We start from the raw sequence: 22208 nt of genomic DNA, 5'->3' as shown, positions 1-22208 counted from the left end.
CGACTTTAGTGAAGCCTTGATAAGGTTCCGCATGATAGACTAATTAGTAAAGTTAGATCCCATGAGATTCAGGGTAAGTTTGCCAGTTGGATACCAAATTGGCTTGACAGTAAGAGGCAGAGGGTAGTGGCGGAGGTTGTTTTTGGACTCTCTACCTGTGACCAGTGGTATTCCACAGGCTGGGTCCACTTTTGTTTGTCATTTATAGAAATGACTTGGTTGAGAATATAGGAGACGTGGTCAGTAAGCTTGCGAATAACACCAAAATTGGTAGTCTAGTGGATGGTGAAGAAGGTTATCGAAGGTTACAAAGAGATCTTGAATAATTGGGTCATGGGCTGAGGAGTGGCAGATGGAGTTTAATTCGAATAAACGCAAGGTATTGCATTTTGGTAAAACAAACAAGGGCAGGACTTATACTATTAAAGATATGGCCCTGAGTATTGTTGTAGAACAAAGGGACCTTCAAGTTCAAGTACATAATTTTTTGAAATTTGCATCACAGGCAGTCAGGGTGGTTATGAAGGTGTTTAGCACGCTTGCCTTCATTGCTCAGATCTTTGAGTAAAGGAGTTGGAACATCATGTTGAGGTCATACAGGACATTGGTGAGGCCTCTTCTGGCGTACATTGCGCAGTTCTGGGTCACCCTGCTAGGAAGGATATAATTAAAGTGGAAATGGTTCAGAAAAGGTTTACCAGAATTTGCCAGGAATGGAAGATTTGAGTTATAAAAATTAGATGGATAGGCTCGGACCTTTTCAACCGGGGTGTAGGAAGTTGAGGGATGACATAAACCGCATGCTTTAGAAAATCATCTAGGGCATAGATAATGTGAATAGCAAAGGTCTTTTCCTGAGGATGGTGAAGGTCAAAACCAGGGGGCAAAATTTCAAGGTGGGGGGTGTGTTTTTCAAAACGACATGAAGCAACTTTTTTATGCAGAGAGTGGTTTGTGGCACATACAATTACAGCATTTAAAAGACATTTGGATGATTACATGAATATGAAAGATTTGGAGGGTTATGGGCCAAACACAGGCAAATGGGTCTAGTTTAATTGGGAATATGGTCTGCATGGACTAGTTGGACAGAATGGTCTGTTTCCAAGATGTGTGACTCAGTTTCAACACTTGCATGGCATTTAACAGAATACAATTTTCCTCTAGCACATCAGAAGTGAAACCAAAAGTGAATTGGAGCGGCTATTAAAGATTAACGAAGATCACACAGCTTATCTTGCCAATGATGAAGTCACGACAGTTCGTAAAAATCTGGAAGCCAAAAGTGTAGATGTGGACACCATTCTGGTAAATGAGAATCAACAAATTTTTCACTTAGTTTCCATATCAAACCAATTATGCATGAACTAATGTGGTTTATTATTTGTTTCATTCAATACCACTTATTTAAATATTATTAGTTATTTTGAAGGTAAGGTATTTTGACCAATTGGACAATTTGAAAGAGAATGTACTTTAGCTTGAAGTTTTGCTTATGATTTGTACTTGCTAAGTGAAAATCTTCCTTTTAGTAACCAGATGTGATAGAATAATTCCAATTAAACAATTATAGAATAATTCCAATTAAACAATTATAGAATAATTCCAATTAAACAATTATAGAATAATTCCAATTAAACAATGTAGTTAAACTTATTACAGTTCTTGAAGAACCTCATTTTCTTGTTGCAGAATGTTACTGATCTCAAAAAATACCTCGTTTTTAATTTTTCTAGATCAAAGATACTTGGCATCAGGTTTACCGAAAACACTTCTTGAAGAAGTCATTGCATCATTGTAATCTTTGTAGAAGAGGTTTCCACTATTACCAAAGGCATTTTGTTGACTCTGAGGTATGAAAAAGATAACACAAAGAAAATATGAATGTCTTCCAAACAGTTTTATTGAAGGCAACCAAAAGTTGGAAGCAATTTGCAATTATGGTTCTGAAGTCTTAACTTTTATTTGACGTTCAGTACTCTATAAACTGCAGTATTATGCTGTCAGGCTGAGATCAACAACATTTAAGATTCTGCATATTGAAGAACTATTGGAATAAATGCACTTTACTGGCACCAACTTGTTAAAATACCTTTATATTGTTTTGTATTATGGATGGTCCTATTCTTTGCTGTCAGAAGTTAACCATGGTGTCACTCACAGTAACATATGCTGTGATTGAATGTAGGATGAATGTGTCCCTTGCAGTTGGCAACAGAAGCTGCGGCCTTTCATTTTTCTCTAAATTCTCATTGTCTCATTTTATGTTGCCTCATGGATGATGTTTGTCAAAATAACCATGACAGCAGATCAAAGTCCAGCAGCAAGCATGGCAGAGTACAGTAGCAAAAGCAAACATGAAAGCTTGGCAATGCTAGCTGGCATCGTTTTTTTTTTAAATTACTGTGTATTATGGGACTTGAACATTTACCGTTAGATATTTTCTGAAGACTTCAGATGTATAATATCTCAGAAGATTGTTCTAATTAAAACTGCTGCATTCCATTTGAAGGCAGAACTGACCAAATACTTGAAATCTATTATTGGTCTTTAAAGTTTCTGCTCTGGTGAAGCATGTTTCAAAAGGTAACACTATGATATAGGCAGTTTTAGACCAGCACTTAAGTTGAAGTTAAAATTTGCACAAATCTGAATTTGTGCAACCAACATATGTTGGAGAATTCAATTTGTTCATTTTTCTGCAGGTATCTCTATATATTTTTCTCTAATTTATTAAAGCACATTGTCTTTTTATTGGTGGTTTTCATTTAAATTTTCCTTGAACGGATGAGGTTCATCTTCCTGGGTGGGACCCTTTGGTTCCAATATATAGTTTTAATCTACTAACAAAGAGGTGCTACAAAACAACATTAACTACTCTCAAATTCACACTGAGCAAGCAACCTTGGTTTCAGAAATTGGCGTGGGAAATGGAAAATTTTCTGCTGGTGCAAAAAGCATTTATTGTATGATGTTAGAGCAGAGTAGCTCGACTTTGACTTTGCATTGGCAATGTTATACTGAACCTGCTTGCTATTTGACTCACTGCCAAAAGCGGAAACACTTTCTTTCGCCACTACTAAAATCCATGGCTATAATCACAAAACTTGCGGTGAAAATGTAGGTAAATTAAGGATTGTTATATTATCTGACTTGTTCCCCTTGCCTGCCTCCATAGCTGGATTGCAATAATGTTATCCTGTTCTGGCGTATTCAACGAATGCTAGCTATTACAGCCAACACACTCCGCCAACAGCTAACAAATACTGAAGGTAAATTAAGATCCTGTTAATGATGAAATATGCATCAGCAACAACAGTCTGTATTTATATTGCACCTTTTAATGTATTAAAATGGCACTTTACAAGAGTGTTTAAAAAAACAAAGTTTGATGCCAAGTCAAATAAGGAGACATTCAGGCAGATAAATATGTTGAAGGAAAGAAATTGGCAAGACAGTGAATTAGGAAGAAAATTCTGGAGTATAGTCAACTGCATGCACATCTGTTAATAGTGGCACAATTAAAATCTGGGATGCTTCAGAGGTTAGAATAGAGGAACATAGATGCTTTGGAGGATTGTGGGGCTGGAGGAAATCACAGAGATAAGGATAGTCAAAGCTGTGAAATGATTATAAAACATAAGTGAGAATTTTAAAATAGAGGCGTTGTTTAACTGGGTTCCAGTATAGCATTTTTTTAAAAAGGTGCTAGGTGACTTGATGGTGCTAAAAACACAGTTAGCCGAGTTTTGGATGACCTCCAGTTTAGAAGGGCAGAACATGCGAAGTTGGCCATTGGCACACTGGAACAGTCATGTAGAAGTAACAAAGACATAGTTGAGATATCTAGCATTAGATGAGACAAAGTCTGGCAATATTATCAAGTGAAAATGGACAGTCTTTGTGACGGTGTAAATATGTGGTCATATATGAAGCAAAATTATAAACAACATTCAGCCTAAGATATTTAGAGAGAGACGGATGATTTGGATAGCTCAGGAATAGTTTTACCTAGACACTGAAGGCAGTGGCTTTGACCTTACAAATTTTTCAGTGATGAAAATTTTGATCATCTAGTATGAGATGTTGGGAAAGCAAACCAATAATTTAGAGTCATTGAGAGGAATCGAGACCAGTGGTGGTGATGTGGAGGTGAACCTTGTCAGCATATATGAGAAATTTGATGCTGTATTTTCAAGTTACGTTACTGAGGGGCATGTGGAGATTATCAGTAGCAACAAGTGCAACCTTTGATGATACCAAAGTTAATGGTGTGAGACCTGGATGATTCTTAGCTCATGATCATATAGAAACACTTGGAGCCAGATGAATAAAGTTTCCCCGCATTGAATGTCATTGGAAATCTTCAAATGAGAGTGGTCTGGTCAACTGTGTTGGATGTATGCAGTCAGGTTCAGAAGAACAAAGTGGGATAATTTACCCTTGTCATAGTCACATAGAATGCCATTTGTGACTTTAATGTTAGCTATTTTAGCATTGTGGCCATGACAGAAACATGATTGAAGGGACTTGCGCTTTGGGAGGTAAAAATGTATTCAAGGTCTTCAGAAAGGAAAGCTTGGAGATGGGTTGGTGTTTTAAGGTGTGGAGTGATAGCAGATTTATAACAGAGTGGAGTATCTGAGGAGAGAGGGACATTAACAATAACAGCCAACAGGGGAGCCAGGAAAAATAAATCACAACTATGCTCAAGATCTATGAAAAATACAACTAATTTGGAATTTACGTCTAAATAAACTGAGAATCGGAAATAAAAAGGTGAATTATTCACTTGTTACCGCTTGTAGATGAGCAGAGATTATACAATGAAGTCGGTACCTAGTTTGTCATATTTTTGTGAAGTATTCCAACTTTCAAATTGGATACCAATTATTTTTTATTGTGGTAACATGAATTTGTGATCACAGTTAGATATCTCTTGCATAAATGTTCACCCAAGATTATAAGTAATTTATGTGTTCCATCTTAAAAGTAGCGGTGGAAAGTAATTGGGGTTGGTTTCTATGCTGTCTTTGAAATGTGGACCCTTGGATAAGTTTTGACATATTAATTTTCTGACTTCAACCACATGAAATCTGAGAGAAAGTGAGAACCGCAGATGCTGGAGAACATGGTTGAAAAGGGTGCTGCTGGAAGTAAAAGCAGCAGGTCAGGCAGCATCCGAGGAGCAGGAGAGTCAACACCTGAAACATCAACTGTCCTGCTCCTTGGATGCTGCCTGATCTGCTGTGCTTTTCCTGCACTACACTTTTCCACATGAAATCTGTATTAGTTGATCAAGTTGTTATCGCTGTGAATTTCATTTTTGCATTTTGTCAGTGTGACGTTGTATGAGGCATGAACAGGATTATAAGAAAATGCTGTTGGAGGTGTCACTAGAGTTCTTCTGTATCAACTTCACCCTCTCTGCTGTCAGGAGTTATGTCTTAGCATAGACTCAATGTTGGTACTATGTTAGTTCATATTTTAAAAATGAACTGCCCAACAAAAGCTTTCATCTGCCACTCATCTGTTGATTGTATCTTACAGTGGTTCTGACAGGTTTTCTTCCTTTCTCATTGTAATTTTGTGACATGTTGCTGATGATACATTATAGAAAACCATAATCCAGCAAAAGTATTGTGCATCACTGATTTTCACAACACTTACTCTTAATTTTAAAATGAATATTTTTTGTGTACACAGAACTTACTGTTTTTAAAGAAATCAAGTGTGTAAAATATGTAATAGTTTTTGATAAATCTTTTTTAAAGTGAAAGACGATTACCTACATATATTTGTCATACAGTAAGGAATAGCCAATTTAATTCTCTCAAAACTGGCAGATATCTGTGATAAGTTAAGTACCTGCTGATATATATTGCTCATTACTGAGCCGGCAGCATGGAGCCCATATCTAAAACTGACTCAAAGTAATTCATTGCTATCGCAACAGCAACTGTTTAATGGACATGATGTTTCGCACTTAATTCTTTGAAAATCACCATTTGTCAAGATCTTAAAAGCTAAATAGCTATGCTTTCCACCATTATTAGTGAGACGTCTTGAAAAGAATGTAAAGGAAGTATTGGAGGACTTTGCTGAAGATGATGCTAAAAAAGTTCAGCTGCTAACAGGAAGGAGAGTTCAACTAGCAGAAGATCTCAGTGAGTAATAATTTTTACTTGTGCTGTCTAACTACATTGTTGCATTACATCGATATGATTTCCAAGTGATTGAGATATTTCACTAACCTGATTCAGATCTAGCTAATACATGAACATTCATACCAATGTACTTTTGATTTTCCTGAATGCTGATTATAAAGGCAAGAGTCAGGTTTGACTAGCAGTGTAGATAGACACTTTAGATTGAAGTAAAGAATTTTCAGTTTGCAGTAGCTATTTTGTGAGAGCACACATGTTGCTTTCTTAAAGGCATGAATTTGCATTTTTGAGTATAAGCCATAATCAAATCAGATATATTTGTTAGGAAGGAATTGTATATAGGTAATAATATGAGCTTGCATTTTAATTTAGTTTTATTTCAAATTACTTACAGCTGTTCATTGAGTTATAAATGTTTACTTTGTTTAATGATTGACACCTTTTTATAAAATAATCTACTTTATTCATGTCTATAAATAATATATATTTACTATTTTTGTTTTAATAAAACAATGTATGTATAAAATGTCCACAGCTGTCCTTATATTCACTCAGATACTTGCTTTGTATGAAACGGTAGCCTGTTTTACTACTGCAGAGTGATGAATGATGGCTGTCGTTAGTCTTGCTGTATCATTTTCACTCACCGTAGGTACAAGATGATAAAGGGAAATAAGGCTGAATAAGAGAAGCAACTGTGTATCCTTAACTTAATCAGATTGAAAAATTATTAGTATAAAAACTGAGAAGGAAGTGAGGTTTAGTAGATGAATTAAATGGCAAATAAGTTGCAGAAAGAGGCATGAACCAAAGATAAGAAAGCTTTAATTAAGAAAAGGAAAGAAGCTTCAAGAAAATGCATTATTTTTAATTTTATATTATTAAAATCTCCAAGAACAACTGAAACCAGAAAAAATGTTCCTACATACTTTCAGAAATTAATTTTGAGTGTCCAGTTAGGTTCATATATACTAATTAATGCTTACCACAATGCTAACAGAATCTCTTCGCAACTGCTTTGTTTAATCCAGAGCTGAACAACAGAGAAAAGATAAGAATATCTGAACTTGACATTGAAGCACATTTCACAAAGTTTGGCATCTAGGAGCCCAAGCAAATTTGGTGTCAGTCAAAGTCAGTGGAAAAGTCTCTGCTGTTTGGAGTCAGACCTTGCACAAAGGAAGGCGGTTGTGGTTATTACAAGTCAGTCATTTCTGCAGGGGTTTCACAGAATATTTTCTAATCAATCTATTCAATGATGTTAGTACACACTTCTGGAGCAGGTGGGACTTGAACCTGGGTCTCCTGGCTCAGAGGTAGGGACAGTTCCATAGGTTCTTAGTGAAGCAACTGAAGATGTCTTAGGTTCAAGCATCTTCAGTTGCTTCACTAATATCCTTCCCTTCATCATAACATCAGAAGTGAAGATGTTTGCTGCTGATTGTATTATGTCCAGCACCATTGTTAACTCCTTAGATACTGAAGCAGTCCTGGTCCAAATGCGGCAGGACTTGGATATCATCCAGGCTTCAGCTGATGGGTATCATTTGAGCTACAGAAATGCCAAGCAATGACCATTTCCAACAATAGAGCATTTAACGATCGCCACTTGACGTCCAATGAAATTGCTCTCATTGAGTCCCCCATGTCAACATTCTAGGGGTTACAATTGACCAGAAACTGGACTGCAGTAGCTGTTTGAAATATGTGGTTACAAGAGAAGGTCAGATGCTAGGAATCTTGCAATGAGCTAATTCACCACCTGAGCAGCTCCAACAACACTCAGAAGCTGATATCCTCCAAGACAAAGCAGGCTACTTAATTGGCAAAACATTCACAAATATTCTTCCCTCCTCTACTGACACTTAATTGTAGCAGGTACACTGCAGAAATTCACTAAACCTTTTCAACAAAATGTTCCAAACCATTTAGAGCGACAACAGCAGCAGAATCGTCGCAACACTGCCAGCTATAAGTTCCCTCCAAGCCACTTGCCATCCTGACATGGAAATATATTGCTTTATTTTACGTGTGGCTGGATCAAAATCCAGGGTCAAAACTCGAGGGCAATTAGAGATGGGCCGAAAGTGCTGACCCAGCCAGCGATACTTACATCCTGTGAATGAAGTAAAATTATACAAACTTTAAATATTTACAAAAGAGTTGCCTTTTGTCACTTTAGACTAATTCAAATTCATGGTGAGCTTTGATCATTTCTAACACATGTCTACAACAGTTTCACATTTAGATTAGATTAGATTACTTTAGATTAGATTACTTACAGTGTGGAAACAGGCCCTTCGGCCCAACAAGTCCACACCGACCCGCCGAAGCGCAACCCACCCATACCCCTACATTTACCCCTTTAACCTAACACTACGGGCAATTTAGCATGGCCAATTCACCTGGCATTTTTGGATTGTGGGAGGAAACCGGAGCACCTGGAGGAAACCCACGCAGACACGGGGAGAATGTGCAAACTCCACACAGTCAGTCGCCTGAGTCGGGAAATTTGAAAATGTATTTCAGTGATGACCCAGACAGTAGAATATTGTTGCGTGAAGCATCTTGGACAGCAACTTTTACTTCTCTGTGTTCAACTGTTTTATTTTTCTGGCCTTGCTTGAAATTAAGTAGTGCCTGAGTGTAAATAATAGCTGATGTCAGTAGGCATGTTGACAGCAAATTATGGGTCAATGCTTAAATATAGCTTTCAACTGAAATTTTTAGATGGTGTTTCATTGAAATAATAATTAAACAGCATTCTTATATATCAAGGTAGTTAGTGGTAAGCATTCAGAATTCCTACAACTCACCTTTATGCTGTTAAGGATGAAGAAAGTAATCTGCAGTTCTGTCTCTGATCAATAAGTGGCAGTATTTACTATAACTAAAATAGTACAGTCAACTGTCATAAAGTGCATCGAACCTGCATTTTTCAGACATGATACCGAACATGTTTTGCTTTTGTTGCGAAGGAAGATGCTAATATCCTGAGTAACTTTAATTGATATTTATGAAAATGCAACTATAGCTTAGCTGAATACTTTAATTTGTTTGGTTATTGTCACTGAAGTAATTGAACTGGCCAATTATTAGAACAATTCTTCAGGCATCTGTTAATTGCGGTTTTCAAGCACCACCCAGTGTTTGCTGATCCCGACCAGTTCCTGGTTAAGCGGTGCTTATTATTTTTCAAATTCCATTCCTGTTTTCAAATTACTTTATTACCTTGTCCTTCCCATCTCTGTCATTTACCAGGATATCTAAGCTCTTTCAATTCTGGCCTTGTGAACATTCCAGTTTAAACAACTTAACAATTGGTGGCTGTGTTTTCAGCTGCCAAGAAGAGCTTACACTCTGAAATTCCCCACCAGCGCCCCGCACAGGCGTGTACTAACACCTGGTTATAGAGTTATAGCGCACAGAAACACATCCCTCAATCCGTGCTGACCAGATATCCTAAATTAATCTAGTCGCACTTGTCAGCATTTGGCCCCTATTCCTGTCAACTCTTTCATATAGCCAGATATCTGTTTGGATATATTGGGGGATATTTGTGCCACGTATACACACCCTCACACAGGCGCACCAATATACATCAACACATACACTCACCTTGACACACACATCCTGACATAAACCAACACACATATACACCAACATAGTTATACAACAACCGACCCTGCACATCGACACATACAGATGTACACAACGACTCACGCAACATGGGCCAAAAAAACACATACCAACATACTCTCACTCGGACACCTTGAATCTCTCAATGCACGCCCCGACTCTCTCTCTCTCAATGCACGTCCCGACTCTCTCTCTCTCTCAATGCACGCCCCGACTCTCTCTCTCTCAATGCACGCCCCGACTCTCTCTCTCAATGCACGCCCCGACTCTCTCTCTCTCAATGCACGCCCCGACTCTCTCTCTCTCAATGCACGCCCCGACTCTCTCTCTCAATGCACGCCCCGACTCTCTCTCTCTCAATGCACGCCCCGACTCACTCTCTCTCTCAATGCACGCCCCGACTCTCTCTCTCTCTCAATGCACGCCCCGACTCTCTCTCTCTCTCAATGCACGCCCCGACTCTCTCTCTCTCTCAATGCACGCCCCGACTCTCTCTCTCTCTCTCAATGCACGCCCCGACTCTCTCTCTCTCTCAATGCACGCCCCGACTCTCTCTCTCTCTCAATGCACGCCCCGACTCTCTCTCTCTCTCAATGCACGCCCCGACTCTCTCTCTCTCTCAATGCACGCCCCGACTCTCTCTCTCTCTCAATGCACGCCCCGACTCTCTCTCTCTCTCAATGCACGCCCCGACTCTCTCTCTCTCTCAATGCACGCCCCGACTCTCTCTCTCTCTCAATGCACGCCCCGACTCTCTCTCTCTCTCAATGCACGCCCCGACTCTCTCTCTCTCTCAATGCACGCCCCGACTCTCTCTCTCTCTCAATGCACGCCCCGACTCTCTCTCTCTCTCAATGCACGCCCCGACTCTCTCTCTCTCTCAATGCACGCCCCGACTCTCTCTCTCTCTCAATGCACGCCCCGACTCTCTCTCTCTCTCAATGCACGCCCCGACTCTCTCTCTCTCTCAATGCACGCCCCGACTCTCTCTCTCTCTCAATGCACGCCCCGACACTCTCTCTCTCTCAATGCACGCCCCGACTCTCTCTCTCTCTCAATGCACGCCCCGACTCACTCTCTCTCAATGCACGCCCCGACTCTCTCTCTCTCTCAATGCACGCCCCGACTCTCTCTCTCTCTCAATGCACGCCCCGACTCTCTCTCTCTCAATGCACGCCCCGACTCTCTCTCTCTCTCAATGCACGCCACGACTCTCTCTCTCTCTCAATGCACGCCACGACTCTCTCTCTCTCTCAATGCACGCCACGACTCTCTCTCTCTCTCAATGCACGCCCCGACTCTCTCTCTCTCTCAATGCACGCCCCGACTCTCTCTCTCTCTCAATGCACGCCCCGACTCTCTCTCTCTCTCAATGCACGCCCCGACTCTCTCTCTCTCTCAATGCACGCCCCGACTCTCTCTCTCTCTCAATGCACGCCCCGACTCTCTCTCTCTCTCAATGCACGCCCCGACTCTCTCTCTCTCTCAATGCACGCCCCGACTCTCTCTCTCTCAATGCACGCCCCGACTCTCTCTCTCTCTCAATGCACGCCCCGACTCTCTCTCTCTCTCAATGCACGCCCCGACTCTCTCTCTCTCTCAATGCACGCCCCGACTCTCTCTCTCTCTCAATGCACGCCCCGACTCTCTCTCTCTCTCAATGCACGCCCCGACTCTCTCTCTCTCTCAATGCACGCCCCGACTCTCTCTCTCTCTCAATGCACGCCCCGACTCTCTCTCTCTCTCAATGCACGCCCCGACTCTCTCTCTCTCTCAATGCACGCCCCGACTCTCTCTCTCTCTCAATGCACGCCCCGACTCTCTCTCTCTCTCAATGCACGCCCCGACTCTCTCTCTCTCTCAATGCACGCCCCGACTCTCTCTCTCTCTCAATGCACGCCCCGACTCTCTCTCTCTCTCAATGCACGCCCCGACTCTCTCTCTCTCTCAATGCATGCACGGACTCTCTCTCTCTCTCAATGCACGCCCCGACTCTCTCTCTCTCTCAATGCACGCCCCGACTCTCTCTCTCTCTCAATGCACGCCCCGACAAACACACACTCTCTCTCTCTCAATGCACACCCCGACTCTCTCTCAATGCACACCCCGACTCTCTCTCTCTCTCAATGCACACCCCGACTCTCTCTCTCTCTCAATGCACGCCCCGACTCTCTCTCTCTCTCAATGCACGCCCCGACTCTCTCTCTCTCTCAATGCACGCACGGACTCTCTCTCTCTCTCAATGCACGCCCCGACTCTCTCTCTCTCTCAATGCACGCCCCGACTCTCTCTCTCTCTCAATGCACGCCCCGACTCTCTCTCTCTCTCTCAATGCACGCCCCGACACACACACACTCTCTCTCTCTCTCAATGCACACCCCGACTCTCTCTCAATGCACACCCCGACTCTCTCTCTCTCTCAATGCACACCCCAACTCTCTCACTCTCTCAATGCACGCCCCAACTCTCTCTCTCTCTCTCTCAATGCACGCCCCGACTCTCTCACTCTCTCAATGCACGCCCCAACTCTCTCTCTCTCTCTCAATGCACGCCCCGACTCTCTCTCTCTCTCTCTCAATGCACGCCCCGACTCTCTCTCTCTCTCTCAATGCACGCCCCGACTCTCTCTCAATGCACGCCCCGACACTCTCTCTCTCAATGCACACCCCGACACACACACACTCTCTCTCTCAATGCACACCCCGACTCTCTCTCTCTCAATGCACGCCCCGACTCACTCTCTCTCAATGCACGCCCCGACTCACTCTCTCTCCAATGCACGCCCCGACTCTCTCTCTCTCTCTCCAATGCACGCCCCGACTCTCTCTCTCTCCAATGCACGCCCCGACTCTCTCTCTCTCCAATGCACGCCCCGACTCTCTCTCTCTCCAATGCACGCCCCGACTCTCTCTCTCTCCAATGCACGCCCCGACTCTCTCTCTCTCTCAATGCACGCCCCGACACACACACACTCTCTCTCCAATGCACGCCCCGACTCTCTCTCTCTCTCAATGCACGCCCCGACTCTCTCTCTCTCTCAATGCACGCCCCGACTCTCTCTCTCTCTCAATGCACGCCCCGACTCTCTCTCTCTCTCAATGCACGCCCCGACTCTCTCTCTCTCTCAATGCACGCCCCGACTCTCTCTCTCTCTCAATGCACGCCCCGACTCTCTCTCTCTCTCAATGCACGCCCCGACTCTCTCTCTCTCTCAATGCACGCCCCGACTCTCTCTCTCTCTCAATGCACGCCCCGACACTCTCTCTCTCTCAATGCACGCCCCGACTCTCTCTCTCTCTCAATGCACGCCCCGACTCACTCTCTCTCAATGCACGCCCCGACTCTCTCTCTCTCTCAATGCACGCCCCGACTCTCTCTCTCTCTCAATGCACGCCCCGACTCTCTCTCTCTCAATGCACGCCCCGACTCTCTCTCTCTCTCAATGCACGCCACGACTCTCTCTCTCTCTCAATGCACGCCACGACTCTCTCTCTCTCTCAATGCACGCCACGACTCTCTCTCTCTCTCAATGCACGCCCCGACTCTCTCTCTCTCTCAATGCACGCCCCGACTCTCTCTCTCTCTCAATGCACGCCCCGACTCTCTCTCTCTCTCAATGCACGCCCCGACTCTCTCTCTCTCTCAATGCACGCCCCGACTCTCTCTCTCTCTCAATGCACGCCCCGACTCTCTCTCTCTCTCAATGCACGCCCCGACTCTCTCTCTCTCAATGCACGCCCCGACTCTCTCTCTCTCTCAATGCACGCCCCGACTCTCTCTCTCTCTCAATGCACGCCCCGACTCTCTCTCTCTCTCAATGCACGCCCCGACTCTCTCTCTCTCTCAATGCACGCCCCGACTCTCTCTCTCTCTCAATGCACGCCCCGACTCTCTCTCTCTCTCAATGCACGCCCCGACTCTCTCTCTCTCTCAATGCACGCCCCGACTCTCTCTCTCTCTCAATGCACGCCCCGACTCTCTCTCTCTCTCAATGCACGCCCCGACTCTCTCTCTCTCTCAATGCACGCCCCGACTCTCTCTCTCTCTCAATGCACGCCCCGACTCTCTCTCTCTCTCAATGCACGCCCCGACTCTCTCTCTCTCTCAATGCACGCACGGACTCTCTCTCTCTCTCAATGCACGCCCCGACTCTCTCTCTCTCTCAATGCACGCCCCGACTCTCTCTCTCTCTCAATGCACGCCCCGACAAACACACACTCTCTCTCTCTCAATGCACACCCCGACTCTCTCTCAATGCACACCCCGACTCTCTCTCTCTCTCAATGCACACCCCGACTCTCTCTCTCTCTCAATGCACGCCCCGACTCTCTCTCTCTCTCAATGCACGCCCCGACTCTCTCTCTCTCTCAATGCACGCACGGACTCTCTCTCTCTCTCAATGCACGCCCCGACTCTCTCTCTCTCTCAATGCACGCCCCGACTCTCTCTCTCTCTCAATGCACGCCCCGACTCTCTCTCTCTCTCTCAATGCACGCCCCGACACACACACACTCTCTCTCTCTCTCAATGCACACCCCGACTCTCTCTCAATGCACACCCCGACTCTCTCTCTCTCTCAATGCACACCCCAACTCTCTCACTCTCTCAATGCACGCCCCAACTCTCTCTCTCTCTCTCTCAATGCACGCCCCGACTCTCTCACTCTCTCAATGCACGCCCCAACTCTCTCTCTCTCTCTCAATGCACGCCCCGACTCTCTCTCTCTCTCTCTCAATGCACGCCCCGACTCTCTCTCTCTCTCTCAATGCACGCCCCGACTCTCTCTCAATGCACGCCCCGACACTCTCTCTCTCAATGCACACCCCGACACACACACACTCTCTCTCTCAATGCACACCCCGACTCTCTCTCTCTCAATGCACGCCCCGACTCACTCTCTCTCAATGCACGCCCCGACTCACTCTCTCTCCAATGCACGCCCCGACTCTCTCTCTCTCTCTCCAATGCACGCCCCGACTCTCTCTCTCTCCAATGCACGCCCCGACTCTCTCTCTCTCCAATGCACGCCCCGACTCTCTCTCTCTCTCAATGCACGCCCCGACACACACACACTCTCTCTCCAATGCACGCCCCGACTCTCTCTCTCTCTCAATGCACGCCCCGACACACACACACTCTCTCTCCAATGCACGCCCCGACTCTCTCTCTCTCCAATGCACGCCCCGACTCTCTCTCTCTCAATGCACGCCCCGACTCTCTCCAATGCACGCCCCGACTCTCTCCAATGCACGCCCCGACTCTCTCCAATGCACGCCCCGACTCTCTCCAATGCACGCCCCGACTCTCTCCAATGCACGCCCCGACTCTCTCCAATGCACGCCCCGACTCTCTCCAATGCACGCCCCGACTCTCTCCAATGCACGCCCCGACTCTCTCCAATGCACGCCCCGACTCTCTCCAATGCACGCCCCGACTCTCTCCAATGCACGCCCCGACTCTCTCCAATGCACGCCCCGACTCTCTCCAATGCACGCCCCGACTCTCTCCAATGCACGCCCCGACTCTCTCCAATGCACGCCCCGACTCTCTCCAATGCACGCCCCGACTCTCTCCAATGCACGCCCCGACTCTCTCCAATGCACGCCCCGACTCTCTCCAATGCACGCCCCGACTCTCTCCAATGCACGCCCCGACTCTCTCCAATGCACGCCCCGACTCTCTCCAATGCACGCCCCGACTCTCTCCAATGCACGCCCCGACTCTCTCCAATGCACGCCCCGACTCTCTCCAATGCACGCCCCGACTCTCTCTCTCTCAATGCACGCCCCGACTCTCTCTCTCTCAATGCACGCCCCGACTCTCTCTCTCTCAATGCACGCCCCGACTCTCTCTCTCTCAATGCACGCCCCGACTCTCTCTCTCTCAATGCACGCCCCGACTCTCTCTCTCTCAATGCACGCCCCGACTCTCTCTCTCTCAATGCACGCCCCGACTCTCTCTCTCTCAATGCACGCCCCGACTCTCTCTCTCTCAATGCACGCCCCGACTCTCTCTCTCTCAATGCACGCCCCGACTCTCTCTCTCTCAATGCACGCCCCGACTCTCTCTCTCTCAATGCACGCCCCGACTCTCTCTCTCTCTCAATGCACGCCCCGACTCTCTCTCTCTCTCAATGCACGCCCCGACTCTCTCTCTCTCTCAATGCACGCCCCGACTCTCTCTCTCTCTCAATGCACGCCCCGACTCTCTCTCTCTCTCAATGCACGCCCCGACTCTCTCTCTCTCTCAATGCACGCCCCGACTCTCTCTCTCTCTCAATGCACGCCCCGACTCTCTCTCTCTCTCAATGCACGCCCCGACTCTCTCTCTCTCTCAATGCACGCCCCGACTCTCTCTCTCTCTCAATGCACGCCCCGACTCTCTCTCTCTCTCAATGCACGCCCCGACTCTCTCTCTCTCTCAATGCACGCCCCGACTCTCTCTCTCTCTCAATGCACGCCCCGACTCTCTCTCTCTCTCAATGCACGCCCCGACTCTCTCTCTCTCTCAATGCACGCCCCGACTCTCTCTCTCTCTCAATGCACGCCCCGACTCTCTCTCTCTCTCAATGCACGCCCCGACTCTCTCTCTGTCAATGCACTCCCCGACTCTCTCTCTCAATGCACGCCCCGACTCTCTCTCTCTCTCAATGCACACCCCGACTCTCTCACTCTCTCAATGCAAGCCCCGACTCTCTCTCTCTCAATGCACGCCCCGACTCTCTCTCTCTCTCAATGCACACCCCGACTCTCTCACTCTCTCAATGCAAGCCCCGACTCTCTCTCTCTCAATGCACGCCCCGACTCTCTCTCTCTCTCAATGCACGCCCCGACTCTCTCTCTCTCTCAATGCACGCCCCGACTCTCTCTCTCTCTCAATGCACGCCCCGACTCTCTCTCTCTCTCAATGCACGCCCCGACTCTCTCTCTCTCTCAATGCACGCCCCGACTCTCTCTCTCTCTCAATGCACGCCCCGACTCTCTCTCTCTCTCAATGCACGCCCCGACTCTCTCTCTCTCTCAATGCACGCCCCGACTCTCTCTCTCTCTCAATGCACGCCCCGACTCTCTCTCTCTCTCAATGCACGCCCCGACTCTCTCTCTCTCTCAATGCACGCCCCGACTCTCTCTCTCTCTCAATGCACGCCCCGACTCTCTCTCTCTCTCAATGCACGCCCCGACTCTCTCTCTCTCTCAATGCACGCCCCGACTCTCTCTCTCTCTCAATGCACGCCCCGACTCTCTCTCTCTCTCAATGCACGCCCCGACTCTCTCTCTCTCTCAATGCACGCCCCGACTCTCTCTCTCTCTCAATGCACGCCCCGACTCTCTCTCTCTCTCAATGCACGCCCCGACTCTCTCTCTCTCTCAATGCACGCCCCGACTCTCTCTCTCTCTCAATGCACGCCCCGACTCTCTCTCTCTCTCAATGCTCGCCCCGACTCTCTCTCTCTCTCAATGCACGCCCCGTCTCTCTCTCTCTCTCAATGCACGCCCCGACTCTCTCTCTCTCTCAATGCACGCCCCGACTCTCTCTCTCTCTCAATGCACGCCCCGACTCTCTCTCTCTCTCAATGCACGCCCCGACTCTCTCTCTCTCTCAATGCACGCCCCGACTCTCTCTCTCTCTCAATGCACGCCCCGACTCTCTCTCTCTCTCAATGCACGCCCCGACTCTCTCTCTCTCTCAATGCACGCCCCGACTCTCTCTCTCTCTCAATGCACGCCCCGACTCTCTCTCTCTCTCAATGCACGCCCCGACTCTCTCTCTCTCTCAATGCACGCCCCGACTCTCTCTCTCTCTCAATGCACGCCCCGACTCTCTCTCTCTCTCAATGCACGCCCCGACTCTCTCTCTCTCTCAATGCACGCCCCGACTCTCTCTCTCTCTCAATGCACGCCCCGACTCTCTCTCTCTCAATGCACGCCCCGATTCTCTCTCTCTCAATGCACACCCCGACACACACACACTCTCTCTCTCAATGCACGCCCCGACTCTCTCTCTCTCTCCAATGCACGCCCCGACTGTCTCTCTCTCTCTCTCACTGCACGCCCCGACTCTCTCTCTCTCACTGCACGCCCCGACTCTCTCTCTCTCAATGCACGCCCCGACACACACACACACTCTCTCTCTCAATGCACGCCCGACACAAACACTCTCTCTCTCAATGCACACCCCTCCACACACAATTCTCTCTCTCTCAGTGCACGCCCCGACTCTCTTTCTCTCAATGCACGCCCCGACACACACACGCGCGCTCTCTCAGTGCACGCCCCGACTCTCTCTCAATGCACGCCCCGACTCTCTCTCTCAATGCACACCCTGACACACACACACACACACTCTCTCAATGCACGCCCCGAAATACACACACTCTCTCTCTCAATGCACACCCCGACACACATACACTCTCTCTCTCAATGCACGCCCCGACTCTCTCTCTCTCTCAATGCACGCCCCGACACACACACTCTCTCTCTCAATGCACCCCCCTACACACACACATTCTCTCTATCAATGCACGCCCCGACTCTCTCTCCCTCTCAATGCACGCCCCGACACACACACATCTCTCTATCAATGCATGCCCGACTCTCTCTCTCTCTCAATGCATGCCCCGACTCTCTCTCTCTCTCTCAATGCACGCCCCGACACACACACTCTCTCTCTCTCAATGCATGCCCCGACTCTCTCTCTCTCTCTCAATGCACGCCCCGACACACACACTCTCTCTCTCTCTCAATGCACGCCTTGACACACACACTCTCTCTCAATGCACACCCCGACGCACACACACTCTCTCAGTGCACGCCCCGACACACACACACTCTCTCTCTCAATGCACGCCCCGACTCTCTCTCTCAGTGCACACCCCGACACACATACACTCTCTCTCTCAATGCACGCCCCGACTCTCTCTCTCTCAATGCATGCCCCGACTCTCTCTCTCTCTCAATGCACGCCCCGACACACAGACTCTGTCTCTCTCAATGCACGCCCCGACACACACACTCAATCTCTCTCAATGCACACCCCGACACACACACGCACTCTCTCTCAGTGCACGCCCCGACTCTCTCTCTCAATGCACGCCCCGACTCTCTCTCTCAATGCACGCCCCGACTCTCTCTCTCTCAATGCACACCCCGACACACACACACTCTCTCTCTCAATGCACGCCCCGACTCTCTCTCTCAATGCACGCCCCGACTCTCTCTCTCTCAATGCACACCCCGACACACACACACTCTCTCTCTCAATGCACGCCCCGACTCTCTCTCTCTCAATGCACGCCCCGACACACACACACACTCTCTCTCTCAATGCACACCCCGACACACACACACACACACACTCTCTCTCTCAATGCACACCCTGACACACACACACACACACACACACACTCTCTCTCTCTCTCTCTCTCAATGCACACCCCTACACACACACACACTCTCTCTCTCAATGCGCACCCTGATACACACACACACACTCTCTCAATGCACGCCCCGACTCTCTCTCTCTCAATGCACGCCCCGACACACACACACTCCGACTCTCTCAATTCACGCCCCGACACACACACTCTCTCTCTCTCTCTCAATGCACGCCCCAACTCTCTCTCTCAATGCACGCCCCGACTCTCTCTCTCTCAATGCACGCCCCGACACACGCACACTCTCTCTCTCAATGCACACCCGGACACACACACACTCTCTCTCAATGCACGCCCCGACTCTCTCTCTCAATGCACGCCCCGACTCTCTCTCTCAATGCACGCCCCGACTCTCTCTCTCTCAATGCACGCCCCGACTCTCTCTCTCTCAATGCACGCCCCGACTCTCTCTCTCTCAATGCACGCCCCGACTCTCTGTCTCTCAATGCACGCCCCGACTCTCTCTCTCTCAATGCACGCCCCGACTCTCTCTCTCTCAATGCTCGCCCCGACTCTCTCTCTCTCAATGCACGCCCCGACTCACTCTCTCTCAATGCACGCCCCGACTCTCTCTCTCTCTCTCAATGCACGCCCTGACACACACACACACTCTCTCAATGCACACCCTGATACACACACACACACACACTCTCTCAATGCACATCCTGACACCCACTATCCCAATGCACACTGTGACACACACTCTCTCAATGCACACCCCAACTGTCTCTCTCTCAATGCAGACCCTGACACTCACACACACTCACTCTCTCAATGCCGACCCCGACACACACACTCTCTCTCTCTATGCACATTCCGACTCTCTCTCTCAATGCACGCCCTGACACACACACACTCTCTCTCAATGCACACCCCGACACACACACACACTCTCTCAATGCACACCGCGACACACACACACACACTCTCTCTCTCTCAATGCACGCCCTGACACACACACACACTCTCTCAATGCATGCCCTGACACACACACACACACACACACACACACACACACACACACACACACACACACACTCTCTCTCTCTCTCTCAATGCACACCCTGACACACACACACACACTCTCTCTCAATGCACACCCTGACATACACTCTCAACGCACATTCCGACTCACTCTCTCTCTCTCAATGCACACCCTGACACACACACTCTCAATGCACACCCTGACACACACACACACTCTCTCTCAATGCACACCCTGACACACACACACTCTCTCAATGCACGCCCTGACACACATACACTCTCTCTCAATGCACACCCTGACACACACTCTCTCAATGCACACCCTGACACACTCTCTCTCAATGCACACCCTGACACACACACTCTCAATGCACACCCTGACACACACTCTCTCAATGCACACCCTGACACACACACTCTCAATGCACAACCCAACTGTGTCTCTCTCAATGCACACCCTGACACACACACACACACACACACACACACACACACACACACTCTCAATGCACACCCCAACTGTCACTCTCTCAATGCACACCCTGACACACACACACACACACACACTCTCTCTCAATGCACACCCCGACACACACACACACTCTCTCTCTCAATGCACACCCCGACACACACACACACTCTCTCTCTCTCAATGCGCACCCTGACACACACACACTCTCAACGCACATTCCGACTCTCTCTCTCTCAATGCACACCCCGACACACACACTCAATGCACATTCCGACTCTCTCTCTCTCTCTCTCTCTCTCTCTCAATGCACACCCCGACACACACACACACTCTCTCAATGCACACCCCGACACACACACTCTCTCTCTCAATGCACGCCCCGACTCTCTCTCTCTCAATGCACGCCCCGACTCTCTCTCTCTCAATGCACGCCCCGACTCTCTCTCTCTCAATGCACGCCCCGACTCTCTCTCTCTCAATGCACGCCCCGACTCTCTCTCTCTCAATGCACGCCCCGACTCTCTCTCTCTCAATGCACGCCCCGACTCTCTCTCTCTCAATGCACGCCCCGACTCTCTCTCTCTCAATGCACGCCCCGACTCTCTCTCTCTCAATGCACGCCCCGACTCTCTCTCTCTCAATGCACGCCCCGACTCTCTCTCTCTCAATGCACGCCCCGACTCTCTCTCTCTCAATGCACGCCCCGACTCTCTCTCTCTCAATGCACGCCCCGACTCTCTCTCTCTCAATGCACGCCCCGACTCTCTCTCTCTCAATGCACGCCCCGACTCTCTCTCTCTCAATGCACGCCCCGACTCTCTCTCTCTCAATGCACGCCCCGACTCTCTCTCTCTCAATGCACGCCCCGACTCTCTCTCTCTCTCTCTCTCAATGCACGCCCCGTCTCTCTCTCTCTCTCTCAATGCACGCCCCGACTCTCTCTCTCTCTCTCTCTCTCTCAATGCACGCCCCGACTCTCTCTCTCTCTCTCTCTCAATGCACGCCCCGACTCTCTCTCTCTCTCTCTCTCAATGCACGCCCCGACTCTCTCTCTCTCTCTCTCTCTCAATGCACGCCCCGACTCTCTCTCTCTCTCTCTCTCTCAATGCACGCCCCGACTCTCTCTCTCTCAATGCACGCCCCGACTCTCTCTCTCTCTCAATGCACGCCCCGACTCTCTCTCTCTCTCAATGCACGCCCCGACTCTCTCTCTCTCAATGCACGCCCCGACTCTCTCTCTCTCAATGCACACCCCGACTCTCTCTCTCTCAATGCACGCCCCGACTCTCTCTCTCTCAATGCACGCCCCGACTCTCTCTCTCTCAATGCACGCCCCGACACACACACACTCTCTCTCTCTCACTGCACGCCCCGACTCTCTCTCTCTCTCAATGCACGCCCCGACACAAACACTCTCTCTCTCAATGCACACCCCTACACACACACGCGCGCTCTCTCAGTGCACGCCCCGACTCTCTCTCAATGCACGCCCCGACTCTCTCTCTCTCAA

The 22208-nt window shown here is 48.5% G+C and overlaps 1 protein-coding gene across 7 annotated transcripts in view; it reads left to right on the top strand.

The window, feature by feature from the left end:
* opa1 (OPA1 mitochondrial dynamin like GTPase) overlaps positions 1 to 22208 on the top strand; it is a 160610-nt gene that overhangs the window by 99687 nt on the left and 38715 nt on the right. For all 7 annotated transcript variants that reach the window (XM_043702260.2, XM_043702259.2, XM_043702258.2 and 4 more), the window contains 4 exons: positions 1168 to 1308; positions 1737 to 1853; positions 3179 to 3272; positions 6057 to 6167. In XM_043702260.2, coding sequence (XP_043558195.2) covers positions 1168 to 1308; positions 1737 to 1853; positions 3179 to 3272; positions 6057 to 6167 — 463 coding nt within the window. The remainder of the gene's footprint in view (positions 1 to 1167; positions 1309 to 1736; positions 1854 to 3178; positions 3273 to 6056; positions 6168 to 22208) is intronic.

The sequence above is a fragment of the Chiloscyllium plagiosum genome, unplaced genomic scaffold, assembly GCF_037043375.1.
Source record: "Chiloscyllium plagiosum isolate Xiang-an unplaced genomic scaffold, Cpla_swu_hap1 HiC_scaffold_13, whole genome shotgun sequence".
Taxonomy (NCBI): domain Eukaryota; kingdom Metazoa; phylum Chordata; class Chondrichthyes; order Orectolobiformes; family Hemiscylliidae; genus Chiloscyllium; species Chiloscyllium plagiosum.
This window is presented reverse-complemented; position numbering and strand designations above follow the sequence as displayed.